At 39.9% G+C, this 13,067-nt stretch overlaps 1 protein-coding gene across 1 annotated transcript in view; it reads right to left on the minus strand.

The window, feature by feature from the left end:
- Nucleotides 1-5,077: 5,077 nt before the first annotated feature.
- Nucleotides 5,078-13,067, minus strand: part of vwa8 (von Willebrand factor A domain containing 8) — a 140,286-nt gene continuing 132,296 nt past the window's right edge. Inside the window, exons 43-45 of the mRNA XM_079820977.1 lie at nucleotides 11,342-11,440; nucleotides 8,056-8,294; nucleotides 5,078-7,326 (exon numbers count right to left, since the gene is read on the minus strand). Of these exons, the coding sequence (XP_079677103.1) occupies nucleotides 7,218-7,326; nucleotides 8,056-8,294; nucleotides 11,342-11,440 (447 nt within the window). The 3' untranslated portion in view covers nucleotides 5,078-7,217. The remainder of the gene's footprint in view (nucleotides 7,327-8,055; nucleotides 8,295-11,341; nucleotides 11,441-13,067) is intronic.

The following is a 13,067-nucleotide window of genomic DNA, read 5'->3' on the forward strand; positions in this document are numbered from 1 at the left end:
AGCCAACGGAGAATTGCTAGATGACCCTGGCTGCAAATCAGATTTGCTGCTGCTAGGGTGCGTCTAGATTTCTAGGCTAGCCAAATTATGAGATAATATTAAAAATATCTCTATGGCAGTTTTTCCCCACTGTATCGGTGTCAAAATTGTGGCCAGTGAAAAGGCTGCGTGGCCCTGAATACAACCAATGTAATAAAACATTCACTTTCATCTGTTTCAGATAAATTTGAATGTGCATTTGACTTAGAAAGTTGTCACCTTTATTTATGTAGTTCTTTATACAATAAATAGTGTTGCAAAATGTGCAATTGCAACATATACTGTTGAAATGCCGCCACAGCCATGTTTTTCCAATTAACCTGGGTTGACAAATATGAAGTGGAGAGACGCCCTTTTAAGTGGCTGAAACTTGCGGAGCTTTCTGCGGCTACAGATCCCATGCGTTAATCAGCTGCTTCCTCTTTCCATTCCAGGTCCAGTATCAGCAGCATCAGGAAGCTTGTTAGCACAGACACATGTGAGCCAGACGAGCCTCATCAAATACTGGCAAACAAAGGGAACAACACACTTGCACACGTCCGTTTGTGTAAGACGTTTATTAGCATACTCCCATTTAGTGTGCAAGTGCATTACAGAGTAGCTGTAAATAGAAGACTGTGTTCATGCAGAAGTCACATAGCTCCAGGCATGAGTGTGTGATGAGTTCGATCTAAACTACTGTATGAAACTGTGTCATCACAGATAAGTCCACACCTCCTCCCACAGTAAACACTACATGAAAAACAGCGCCTGAAGGAAAAAAACAAAAAAATAGCATGTACAACATTCATGAAGAAAATCCATTGTAGTTATGCTTTAAAATAACTGTGTTCTGCAGGGAAAATGACAGAACGAGAGGCAGAGAGTGACATCACAAATGTTGTTAACACAGATTAAAGGTGGTTATTTGAGGTGCAGGTGGGTGTTTTAACATCTGCTTGAAGAGTCTGAGGAACATGGAAGACATTAGGACTTCATGTCATTGCCTGAACAAAACCTCTACATGAGAAGCTACAAATCACAGAAGAAAAAAAACCCCCTGCTTTCAGCACACTTCTGAGAAGTCTAGACGCTTTATCTTATCATTGTTTCACACACTTGGTCAAATGACACAAGCAGGTCAGCCGGAGGTGAATTTGTCAACTTTAGTCGATCTTTCAGCCAATGGAAATCATTAACAACTGATGTTCCTATCAGTTTAAGCCCTGATTTGATTGTGAGGATTCGGGATGTGGATACGAGGTGTGCAAGTGTTCAGATGCATTGCTGGCATGTTGCTATTTTGAGGCAACCGAAAACGACTGCGCCATTGACCAAAAAAAGCGCAGTATTTTGTGTGTTATTTAAAGGGAGCGCACTGGCGCACTGACTGTTTTTTCCATCGTTAAACTAGCAAAAATGGATTCGGACACGCAAAATAGGGCCCAATATCTTCATTTCAGAAACCTAGTGCTGTGACAATTAATATTTTACCTAAGCAGGGTAATGTAAAGTACTTCTCAATGTTTCAGTTGTTATTTCAGTATAGTGCAACAGAGAACACTGACTGCTCTCTCTGAGTACATGTCCATTGTTTCAAGGGGTTTTGAGATGAAAGAGAGAAGGCAAGGACCAAAATAAAGTTTATGGGACACCAAAAACAAAGCAAGAATGCAATTTTAAATAAGGCACTTAAAAATAGCACATTCAGGCAGAAACATACAAATGTACACTTCCTGTGAACATGCAGCCCAACAGTAAGCAGTTAAGAGGTCATTTTACACACAAACAGACAAATATAGATCTTCATTGTTTATTATTTGATGTGTTAACATGTATTCATTACACCACTCTACATCAGAAGAAAAAACAGACCACATCAAAATCAAAAGATACCAGGAAGACAATAAAATAGTTCAGCAGCAATTAACAAGTCAAACTCTGACTTAATTTATGACCTTCAATGGCTGTAATTGTTTTTACAAGACATGTTGGCAGTTTCAAAATACAATTAGTCTTTATGATTAGTAAAGGAGGCTGCATGTGTGGGTGAATGAAGTGCGATGATTCATTTATTGAGTCTTGGCACACCATTCCAGGAAAGTACGTGATGGTAGCACGCACTTTCAAGTGATGTACCTATATGTGTGAACATGCATCTGTCTTTCAAGGCACAGTGGATCCACTTGGGCTCTGATCCAAACCCTAGTGAGCTGCGGTGCAGAAGTGCTCAAGCCCCCTCAGCTAGGCGTTTTCAGTCGACTATAACCGCCTTGGTGGACATATAGCCTTAAAGGGTTAGTTCACCCAAAAATGAAAATTTGCTGTTAATTTACTTACCATCAGGCCATCCAATATGTAGGTGTCTTTTTTTCCTTCAGAAGAATAATAAAGAAGATTTTAGCTGAAATTGTGGTCCTTGGTGATTCATATAATGCAAGATAATGGCACCTTGGACATAGCAATACTGGTTGATTACCGTAAAATTACCAGAATGACTTTCAAGTGATGTCAAGTCAAGTCACCTTCATTTATATAGTGCTTTTTACAATACAGATTGCTTCAAAGCAGCTGATAATAGGACATTAATGGAAGAGAGATAGTTTTGGCTGTACATCAGCTCTAGAAAAAAAAGAGAAAAAGTTATTGTCCAGCTAAAGTAAGTTTTTGATTGATTCATTTCCACTGTAAAAAATCATTAGTTATTTACTTTGGGGCCACTTACATTTTCAAGTAAAATAGAAAACTTTTAATGAGTTCACACAAGCAACGGCGTTCTGTCTTTTTACCAGTAAGAGACCATTCACACATCAGCAGCAAAATACCGGTAAATCATCAGAAATGATCTTTAAACGCAGCGCCGTTGTCTTCATCCATGTGTGACTGTATGTGTGAAAGGGGCTAATGGATACCATCACTTTAAGAGTAAAAAAAACTTAAACAGGCAAAACAGGCAAACAGGCAAACATATTTTGTAAACAGGCAAAACAAATGTAATAACAGTGGCTCCTGACGATTCATTGAGGTCTTATGAAGCAAGAAATGGAAACATTATTACCTGTAATCCACAGCCTTGGCAAACGGTTCTGAGTGTGTTCATGACAGTCTGGAGCATGGACTTCCAGTCTCATAATGACGTATTTGTGTGAGCTGAAGCTCTGTGTGTTTGTTTACAACAGAGGGAAGACGCCGTGCATGTTGTATTGTTCATCAATGTGGTGCTTGTGATTATCCTGGATGCCGCAACCTATATATGTATGCTCTCAATCGGGAAGATTTAATTTTCAAAGATTCTCAACGTTCGAGGTCCCGCACATATGCGATAGGAAGCTAGAACATGAAGCAGGAAGCTAGACTATCATGAACAAAGACCATTTCTGAGGCAGTGGATTACAGGCAATGATGTTGTAAATAGTTCAATGGCTCAATGGCCCTGTCCCATTGCACACTTAATATACTCTTACGGTCTTGTGGACTTACAATAACTGCCACGTGTGCTTGTCGGTTAAGTCCCAAAGACTGTAGGGTGTCCTATGTGTCATTTTAGGTTTCAGAAGGGTGCTTGTGAGCGCCCCCTTTGCAGTCAATATGCGCCTTCGATGCGCACTTTTACCAAAATACGCACTGGTGCGAGCTCCTCAATAGGCTTCTTCCCGTTGTGTCAAACAAGTGCGGACTCGTAAGAAGACGCAAGTGTTTAGGGTGCCATTTGGGACAGGGCCAATTAATCGTCAGGAGCTGTGGGTATTAATTTGTTTTGCCAGTGTATGTTTTTCTGACTCTCAAAGTGACGGTAGCCGTTGACTTGCATTATACAAATCACCAATGACCACAGTTCAGCTAAAAATCTTCTGTCCCTGTTCTACTGAAGTAAAAAGTTTTCAGCCCACATCTTGGATGATCTGAGGGTGAGTAAATTAACCGCAAATAAACATTTTTGGGTGAACAATTTACCGGTAATTAAGTAGGCAGCTCAGTAGAGAGCGTCAGTGTTTTCAGTAGAAATATTCTATAGGACATTCCTGCTACCTGCTGGCTTTCCAAAGTTCAACTCATCATGCTGGCCAGATTCTATAAATTACAGTCCCACTTTCTCCTCGGCAACATTTCGGGAGTGTGGCGTAACTGGAGCCAGGGGCTGGATTCCTCAGCTCCGTGTGAGAGGCAGGGTGGCAGCGCCGGGCGTCAGTGGGTCCAGGGGACAGGAAGGAAAAAGACTGTTGACATAGATGGAGCACTTGGAAAGCGTATCGGAGAAGTTTGCGCAAGCAGTGAAGAAGCGCGTGCAGTCAGGTGGACAACATTCCACACTTAGCAGTGCTAACATGGGCCTGGGACAGAGCAGAGGTCAAATATGACAGGAAGTCCAGAAAAAAAAACCCCATCTCCCTCAAGATGACTCACAAACACAGGATGCACAGAAGGCTATACTTTTCTGCAGTAAAAATATCCTCGACTTTGAGTGCTGAAAATGCAAACTTTAGCTGTTCCTTTGACCTTTGGACCTGCTATTTCTGTGAGCCGTTGTTTTTCCTTTAAGTTCCTCGCACCTCTGTGTCAGCGGAGCCGAGTGTCAGGCCTGTCAGAGGTCCCAAATACATTTTCATTTGCGCTCATTTGGTAAAGAGTGATGAGTGTGTAATGGGACGGCTAAGGAATGTGGTGTGGAATTGCACTTGAGGTTCTGGTTTCTCAGGACGGAAAGAGATTTACGAGGAAGTCTTGGGTGATGGGGTGGCGGTGGTGTGCGGCTGACTCTCTCTTTCATTCGCTTCAGTCTCAATCCCTCCCATAAGGTACAGGATGTGTGCACTTTACAATGATGTGTTTAGAGAACACTCGGAAAATCCCAAAAAACTTGACGAAAGAGTGCCAACTCTTACACAATACAGGGCTCTTGAAAACAAAACAGGTTACACTCAGACACGCCTCACAATCTATTAATACACTCTTTAACCACAACAGCTGGGCATTTTTACTGATATAATTACGCAACATTATGAATGTTGTGAATAATATTTTGTACAAGTTTTACATTATTATTTTATCTTTATTTTTTAGTACTATATAATAATACAATATTAGGTTACACTTTATTTTAAGGTGTCCATGTTACAGTGTAAGTAAACACTTAAGTACTGCGTAATAGTAAGTAACTACATGTACTTACTACTTACTATAGGTTTGGTTTAGGGTTAGTTGCATATAACTATGCATAATTTATAGTTATTACTACAGTAACTACATGTAACGTGTAACAAAGACACTGTAAAATAAAGTGTTCCCCAATATTATATAATATTTTGTCATATTGCATTATTTTAATGTTTTTGAATATAATCAAAAGGCACTGATATACATTTAAAGGATTAGTTCACCCAAAAATGAAAATTCTGTCATTAATTACTCACCCTCATGTCGTTCCAAAACTGTAAGACCATCGTTCATCTCTTTTGATGAAATCAGATAGCTCTCTGACCCCTACATAGACAGCAATTTATTAAAGCAATTTGTTATAATAGTCCATGTTTAACCAGGGGTTCAACCTTAATTTTATGAAGCGACAAGAATAATTTTTGCGTGCAGAAACAAACTAAAATAATGCAATTTATTAAACATTTTCATCTCGTCTGTGTCAGTCTCCTACGCATACGTTATGGTGCTCACGTGAACAGCATCGGCCAATGCTAAGCCGGCGTTCTGGCGTAACTCGGAAGCGTTGTACTGTATTTACTACGTCAACAGCGTAGGAGACTGACACAGACGTGAAGAAATGGTTGAATAAAGTCATTATTTTTGTTTGTTTTTGCGCACAAACTTATTCTCATCGCTTCATAAAATTAAGTTTGAACCTATTTTAACGATGTTTTTCTACCTTTCTGGGCCTTGAAAGTGTTAAATAAATAGCTGTTTATGGAGGTGTCAGAGAGCTCTTGGATTTCATCAAAAATATCTTAATTTGTGTTCTGAAGATGAACGAAGGTTTTTACGGGTTTGGAACAACATTAGGATGAGTAATTCATGACAGAATTTTCATTTTTGGTTGAACTAACACTATAACTATATCGCCTAGCACTGTTAAACACACAGTCAAACCAATGCACTCACCTGATAGACCTCTCATAACATAGCATGGATAGCCATTTAGACGTGCGTGATTACGTTAATAGCCTAATAGAATATGTTAAAACAACAAACTTCCAAACTTAAAATATTATCTCATTTTCAATAACACTTTATGTACTTTTGAGCAAATATTGTAGATTCATACAGTTCGGTCCTGATGCATCACATAATTGTGAATTGTGGATTTGAAGTATAGTCCATACATAAAGCCATGCCCCTTGTAACTTAGGGTATATAGGGAGCAGACAGGTCTCTGGTTTTGTTTGTATCATTTTTCAGAAAAAGAAGACCCATTTCGGGTGAAAACAGACCAAAACCAGAGGATCCACATACATGTCCAGGTCACAAAAAATTATTTTGAAATGATTAAATTTTGCTTACATTTTAAAAGTTTAGTTTTTAAACTAAACAAATTAAAACAAACAACCATTTTTATGACAATTACGTATTTCACCCCAAATTCTCACCACCACCTTTTTTATTATTTACATGTTACTTTTTAAGTTACTGTACATGTTACTTTTTTTTAATTCGCAGGTGCTTCCAATTACTGCCATTCACATTTTGCTAAACATATTGCAATATATATATATATATTTGAATCAGCATACAATGTCAGTTATGTTTCATTTATTTATGTTTTTATGGACATTTTACTCTTGAGAATAAATGTTATTATTATTTATTCTCAATGGGGATTAGCATTTTTTTATCAGTATACATGAACATCAGTAATATTTTATTTAAACCGTATTTATTTGTACCGTTTTAATGCAAATTTTACTCCAATTTTTTTTTTGTAATTCCATAATTCTATTACAATGAACGTCAGTACAACATATCATCTTATAATATATTAATACCAATTTTATTACAAGAATGAATGTTAATGAGAATTCGGGGAGAAAATGTATATAAATTAAAAAAAGTATAATGCCTTCTTTTGATTGTCCAGTGACATGTAGCCCTGTAGCTATTTCAATGAGATTTGACCTGTTACGTCTGGACGCAGAGATCACTGCGTGTCATCAGTGACGTGGCAGGTTTGATGCGATTCACCCAACTAGTGTTCTCTAGGCACTGGACAGCATGGTGGATGTGAAAATCTGCTGAAGGATTTGAGGAATCTGCTTGGTGTCCATGGCGACAAAAGATCGTCCGGCCGGCAGAGTCCTCTGGAGCCTGGATGTCGGAGAGAAAGAGAAAAGAGCCCCCCACATCAAACATTAGCAATGCAAATGAGCTTTTCCTATCCTCCATAGGAGGGACAATGGCTGTCATTCATGGAGGGGCTTTGATAAGATACAGGGTCTTGGGAAAAGCCTGTTGGTTAAGAGGGACTGAAAGTAAAATGCCGCCCATGTCCTTTCACTTAGCAGCCGCCCCTCCCTCCTCACTAATCATTCATTACTGTCATTTAGTCCCTTTAAAAAGAAGGCACATGTTCCGAGAGGACTGCTCTTTAAATCACGGAGGCAATGAAAAGACAGCCTATATGGGACGTGTCCGACCACCACGGCGGCGCCTTCCGCATGCCTTCAAGCTCTCCTTATGTGCCCTCTGTGAGTCAAGACCCGCAAAATCCTTCAAAAAACAAGAACAATGCACCAAAGAGAGCTGAACATGAGCCTATAGACTCTCGTCTTTTATTTGAGAAGAGCCGTACAAATCACACAGGCCACAGCAAAGAATTGATACGGCTCCAGAAAGGGAATGTTAATTACAATCCAAACCCATTATGCTTTATAGTGCCGCCCTGAACATTTGAGACTTTGCGCTGCAATTAGCACTGAAATGGGCCTTGTTTTTTGAGAGAACTTTAGAGACGGACTTTGACTCTAATCTAGGCTTAACCTTTAACCAAGCACGCTAACGTTTAACACACAACCTGCTGGGGGACATTAACCTCACCTGTCCGCCTGGTCTCCTAGGGAACCGATGAAGATGGCAAAGGCGTTGACCTGTGGGTTACTGGTGAGGACACGAGCAAACTGTTCGGGGCTGATCCCATAGCGCTCCAGGTTAGCGTCGCTCAACACGATGACGAAATGCTCGTCGGCTTCTTCGCGTGCCAGCTCCTTCACAGCGTGTTCCGTGCCCTCCAGAGTGTAGTCTCCGCTCATGCAGAACTGCGAGTGGGCGTGCATGGTCTGGGACAGTGGTGTACAGCAGTAGAAGAGGTTATAATGCATATTCAGCAGCCCAAGAGGAGAAGAGAAGGCCATATGCTAAACAGTTTGTTTTAATGCACTTCCTAGGGTGGTAAACGCACACATAGCTCACACATGGGAGTGGATTCTTCACAACATTTCAATAAACAACATGGAGGAAGGGTTTGAAGCCATTGTTGGAAAGATTAATGGGAAACAGAGCCAAGAAAAAGAGGTACAGCAGTGTTTCCCAGAGGATTTTGTGAGACTATGGGGGTGGACGTTTGGTCACTCATGGTTGGTGGGTCCAGGGACATGCCCCGGTGGAAGAAATATATTTTAAAGTTAAATGGATCAATCCGGTGCATTTTGAGAGTTAAAACTTAAGAGATTTAAAGCCCTTTTTGGAGACCAAATTGAACAGAGTAAAAATTCTTTGCAGTGTAAATAAAAATGACTATTCCATAAGTACATTATTTTACTTTACATCACTGTCGTAATTTCTTCACTTGCAAGAGTTAAACCCTCAAGCTTTTATTTTGCCGTAAAACTGCAGTTTCTGTAAAAACAGGATTATGCGTCTCATTACAAATCTAGTGAAATGCTGTAATCATCTGTCCACAAAAATGTTGGATTATGCGAATGTGAAAATCATGCGTAACTAGTGCCCGTTGGTAAAGTCACAGCACATGCAAAGAGGGAGTTTGCTGCATTCACTGTGAGCCGATCCGCTGAACACACACTTTCGAATTTAGTTCACTTGATAGATGCTTTGCCAAAGCATTGCACAAAACACAACATTAGAGACCTTTATTTTATTATGAGAAGTGCAAAAATATCCATGTTTATTATGAAACTGTGACGGGATTAGACTGACGGGCTTCCAGAGCCTAGGTAATTAATGGGAAACACTATACAGCAACAAAAAATACAGAGACAGTGGTTAGAGAGCAGTTTGATGCTTTTTTGATTTCCTAATGCCTACAGCCCAAAGTATACTGTGTACAAAAGGCTATGCATACAGTGTGAGATGTAAATTTAATCAGCAGGATGTTATGCTCACAGCCTGATTTTTTTCAACTGCACTCTCATATGCATTTCTTAAATTTTTTTTGCCCTAATTAGTTTGGCCCGTTCTAATATTTAATTTTTTTTTTAAACGGAGGCGGAACATCAACAGATGCCCATGTTAATGCGCGCTAGTGTGGGGGGACTTAAAGGGTTAGTTTTCCCAAAAATGAAAATTCCTGTCATGAATTACTCACCCTCATGTTGTCCCTGTAAGACCTTCGTTCATCTTCGGACCACAAATTAAGATATTTTTGATGAAATCCGAGAGCTCTCTGACCCCTCCATAGACAGCTATTTAATTAACACTTTCAAGCCCAGAAAGGCAGTAAAAACATTGTTAAAATAGTCCAGTGGTTTTTGGGCGAGAATTGTTTTTTGCGCACAATTGTTGAGAATTGTTTCTCTTACGCTGTTGACGTTGGCCAGCTCCAGCGTCAGCATGACACGCATACGTTGTGGTGCTCATGTGAACAGCATCGGCCAATAGTAAGCCGCGCTCTGGCGTAGTTCTGACGTAACTCAGATGCACTGTATTTACTACGTCAACAGCATAGGAGACTGACACAGATGTGAAGAAATTGTTGAATAAAGTCATTATTTTTGTTTGTTTTTTGCACACAAAAAGTATTCTTGTCGCTTCATAAAATTAAGGTTGAACCTCTGGAGTCATATGGACTATTTTAACACCACCAGGCCGAACGGTTCTCATTGCGTAACTGTTCTATTCCGTGCCGCTCCAGGCCAGCTGGTTTGGTTCTGGTTTCCTTTTCCACTGTGGGGCTGATAGTGGCCGCTCTTTGGAATGTCATTCAAAAGTGTCAGTCATTGCCCTGGTAACACAACGGTTTACTGATGAAATGAGATGTAAATAGCGACCGCATTACGGAGGGTGAATAGATATTTCTTTTAATTTTATTATTAATTTGTGTTTACGCCGCTCAAATAGAGCGCTTAGTCAGCTACAGAAAAACTGGTAGCCAGGCAACAGACAAGTGAGCAATCCAGAGTGGCGACGTCACTTCACTTCAACCGTGCCGAGAATTCCGTGCCGAGAACGGTTTGTAATTGTGCAGTGCCATACCAGGCTCAAGTGGAAACACAACTGGAACCATTCCTTACCATTCTAAGAACCATTCAGCCCAACGGTGGAAAAACAGCTAATGTCTTTACTACCTTTCTGGGCCTTGAAAGTGTTAATTAAATTGCTGTCTATGTAGAATCAGAGAGCTCTCGGATTTCATCAAAAATATCTTAATTTGTGTTCCGAAGATAAACAAAGGTCTTACAGGTTTGGAACGACATGTGGGTGAATAATTAATGACATCATTTTAATTGATGGGTGAACTAACCCTTAAGAGATACTTGTCAATCTAGTTTAAAAGAGTATGAAGATTTTTTTTTTGCAGACACAGGACAAGGATGAAACTTTTAGTGTCCATGTGTCGACTTGCCTGTGGTTGTACAGTGTGACTATTGTTCTGCTTGTGCACGTTCGCATTAAAACTGAAGTATACTTTACTCTCTATTTCGCAATTTAATTGGCTTAAAGATGCTTTTGTGATAGTCGGGACAGTGCACACACCTGACGACTGGTTGGTCACATTTCAAACCTGTTTGAAATGTATTGAGCGTGTCGCACACTTTGCGAATTGATTAATACGTGGCTTTTTAATTGCATACTATTTGCAATTTTAAAACAAGCTACAATGCTTTGGAAATAAAGGTGATTGTTTCATTTTTGAAGGCCCCGATCTGGCTGCAGTCGTGCGTCAGTGAATCCCAGCGACTATCCCTGCAGTCTCATGTCTGAGAATTTATGCTTGACTTTCTTCCTGATGTGGTCACATAAGACAATAGGAGGAATTCTAGGAGAAACGCTGGCTACTACGTCAGCACAAGTGAATTCATAAGAGCATAGATTTCAAAACAAAAAAAGGAAATGAGGTCACACCCGCATTACAGAGGCATTACTGTACCTTCAAAACCTTCAGCCTCTCCTTGTTGTTCTTGGGCACTTTGTCACATCTGACCAGTTCTATGTCAAAACCGTCTCCGGAGTGCCCCGTAATATCATACTAGAGGAAAAAACAGGAAGGAGGAGAAGGGTTAAGTCCATGCAGCCAGGAAAATAACAAGCAGACAAACAATGATATGTCCAGTGCAGGAATAAACAGTGTATCTCGATAATCTAAGACTAAACAAAAAGACACAAAGTTATGGAAGTCAGCTATAATGACAAAAATGATGCTATTTTTAGTTAGACTCATGAATAGTCAATCAAAGAAAGTTTCATAATAAAATCTTGTCCTGCTCAACAGTGAATAAAATGTCTTTGCCAACAATGCAACAGTTCATGGCACTGACAGTCTGAAATGCATCATATTCCATTACGTCAATATATCTTCAGTATACTTTAAGCTGGTTGTATAGTCTCAGCTTCAATCAATGCCCATGATGAATATTGGCTGAAATTACCAGATCAGATTTGACTGGTTGACTTTTGCACACATTTTCTGAGAGTCAGAGTGCACTGGTTTTCATCTGTCTACCATATTTGACCAGACTTGATGTTGATTTTCAAAGGTTTGGCTATGAGACTAAGGGGACACAGACTAATGTTAGAGTTAGAGTATACTTTATTGTCCTTTATTGACTCAAAGCTGCAGTATTACACAACCCACACCACACACACACACACACACACACACACACACAAACATAAAAAAGAATTCACAACAATGACTACATCTTACTATTTAAAATATTAATATATATAGGCATAAATAATGTTTGGTAATGGCTGCTCTTACAAAAGGGGACTCTAACTTCCCTGATGGCATAAGTTGATACATTGGAAATAAAACATGGCTTGAATCGCTCACTATTGTCTGTGCATTCTTAAAGGGTTAGTTCACCCAAAAATTTTGTGCCAATGGAGACCTTTCTGAGCCATCGGATTTCAACTAAAATATCTTCATTTGTGTTCCGAAGATGAACGGATGTGTCGAACGACATGAGGGTAAGTAATTAATGACAGAATTTTCATTTTTGGGTGAACTAACCCGCTCATCAGTGATGTGATGTGTACTCTCTTACACCATAAATGTCATTGCAGTTTTAACAAGACGTGCAAGCTGTGATTTTGGACCGAAAGATTGCTATACCAAGCTTGCATCCCATAATTTAACAGACTACCTAAAACTACTTGCTGATATAATTGCATAATCCCCTGATTTACACCAAACAGCGTTAGGGCCCTATCATACACCCGGCACAATGCGATGCCAGGTGCAAAGCAAGTGTCTTTTGCTAGTTTTAGCCCGACGCAGTTATCATTTTCACTTCCAGCGCATTGTTGGCGCGTTGCTATTTTGAGGCAACTGAAAACACCTGCGCCATTGACCAACAAAAACCTGGTCTAAAGTCAATGGTGCAGTATTTTGTGTGTTATTTAAAGGGCACGTTAGTAATATGCGCCTATAGGCGGGTGCACAACACGCGTACACTCTGCTTATTACACACACAGGGACATGCAGAAGCACACAAACATTTTTAAATATTGCAAATAAAAGGATTCCTCTCTGGAGAAGCGTTCAGTCTTTAAGCGTTCAGTTTTCACTGTAAATAGTGAATCCGCCATGTTGCAAGCGCAACTGGCCTTTAAAGGGAATGGGAGATGAGTATCTGACTGGTTTATTGCAC

This window comes from Gobio gobio (genome assembly GCF_949357685.1).
Source record: "Gobio gobio genome assembly, chromosome: 7".
In the NCBI taxonomy this organism is placed as follows: Eukaryota; Metazoa; Chordata; class Actinopteri; order Cypriniformes; family Gobionidae; genus Gobio; species Gobio gobio.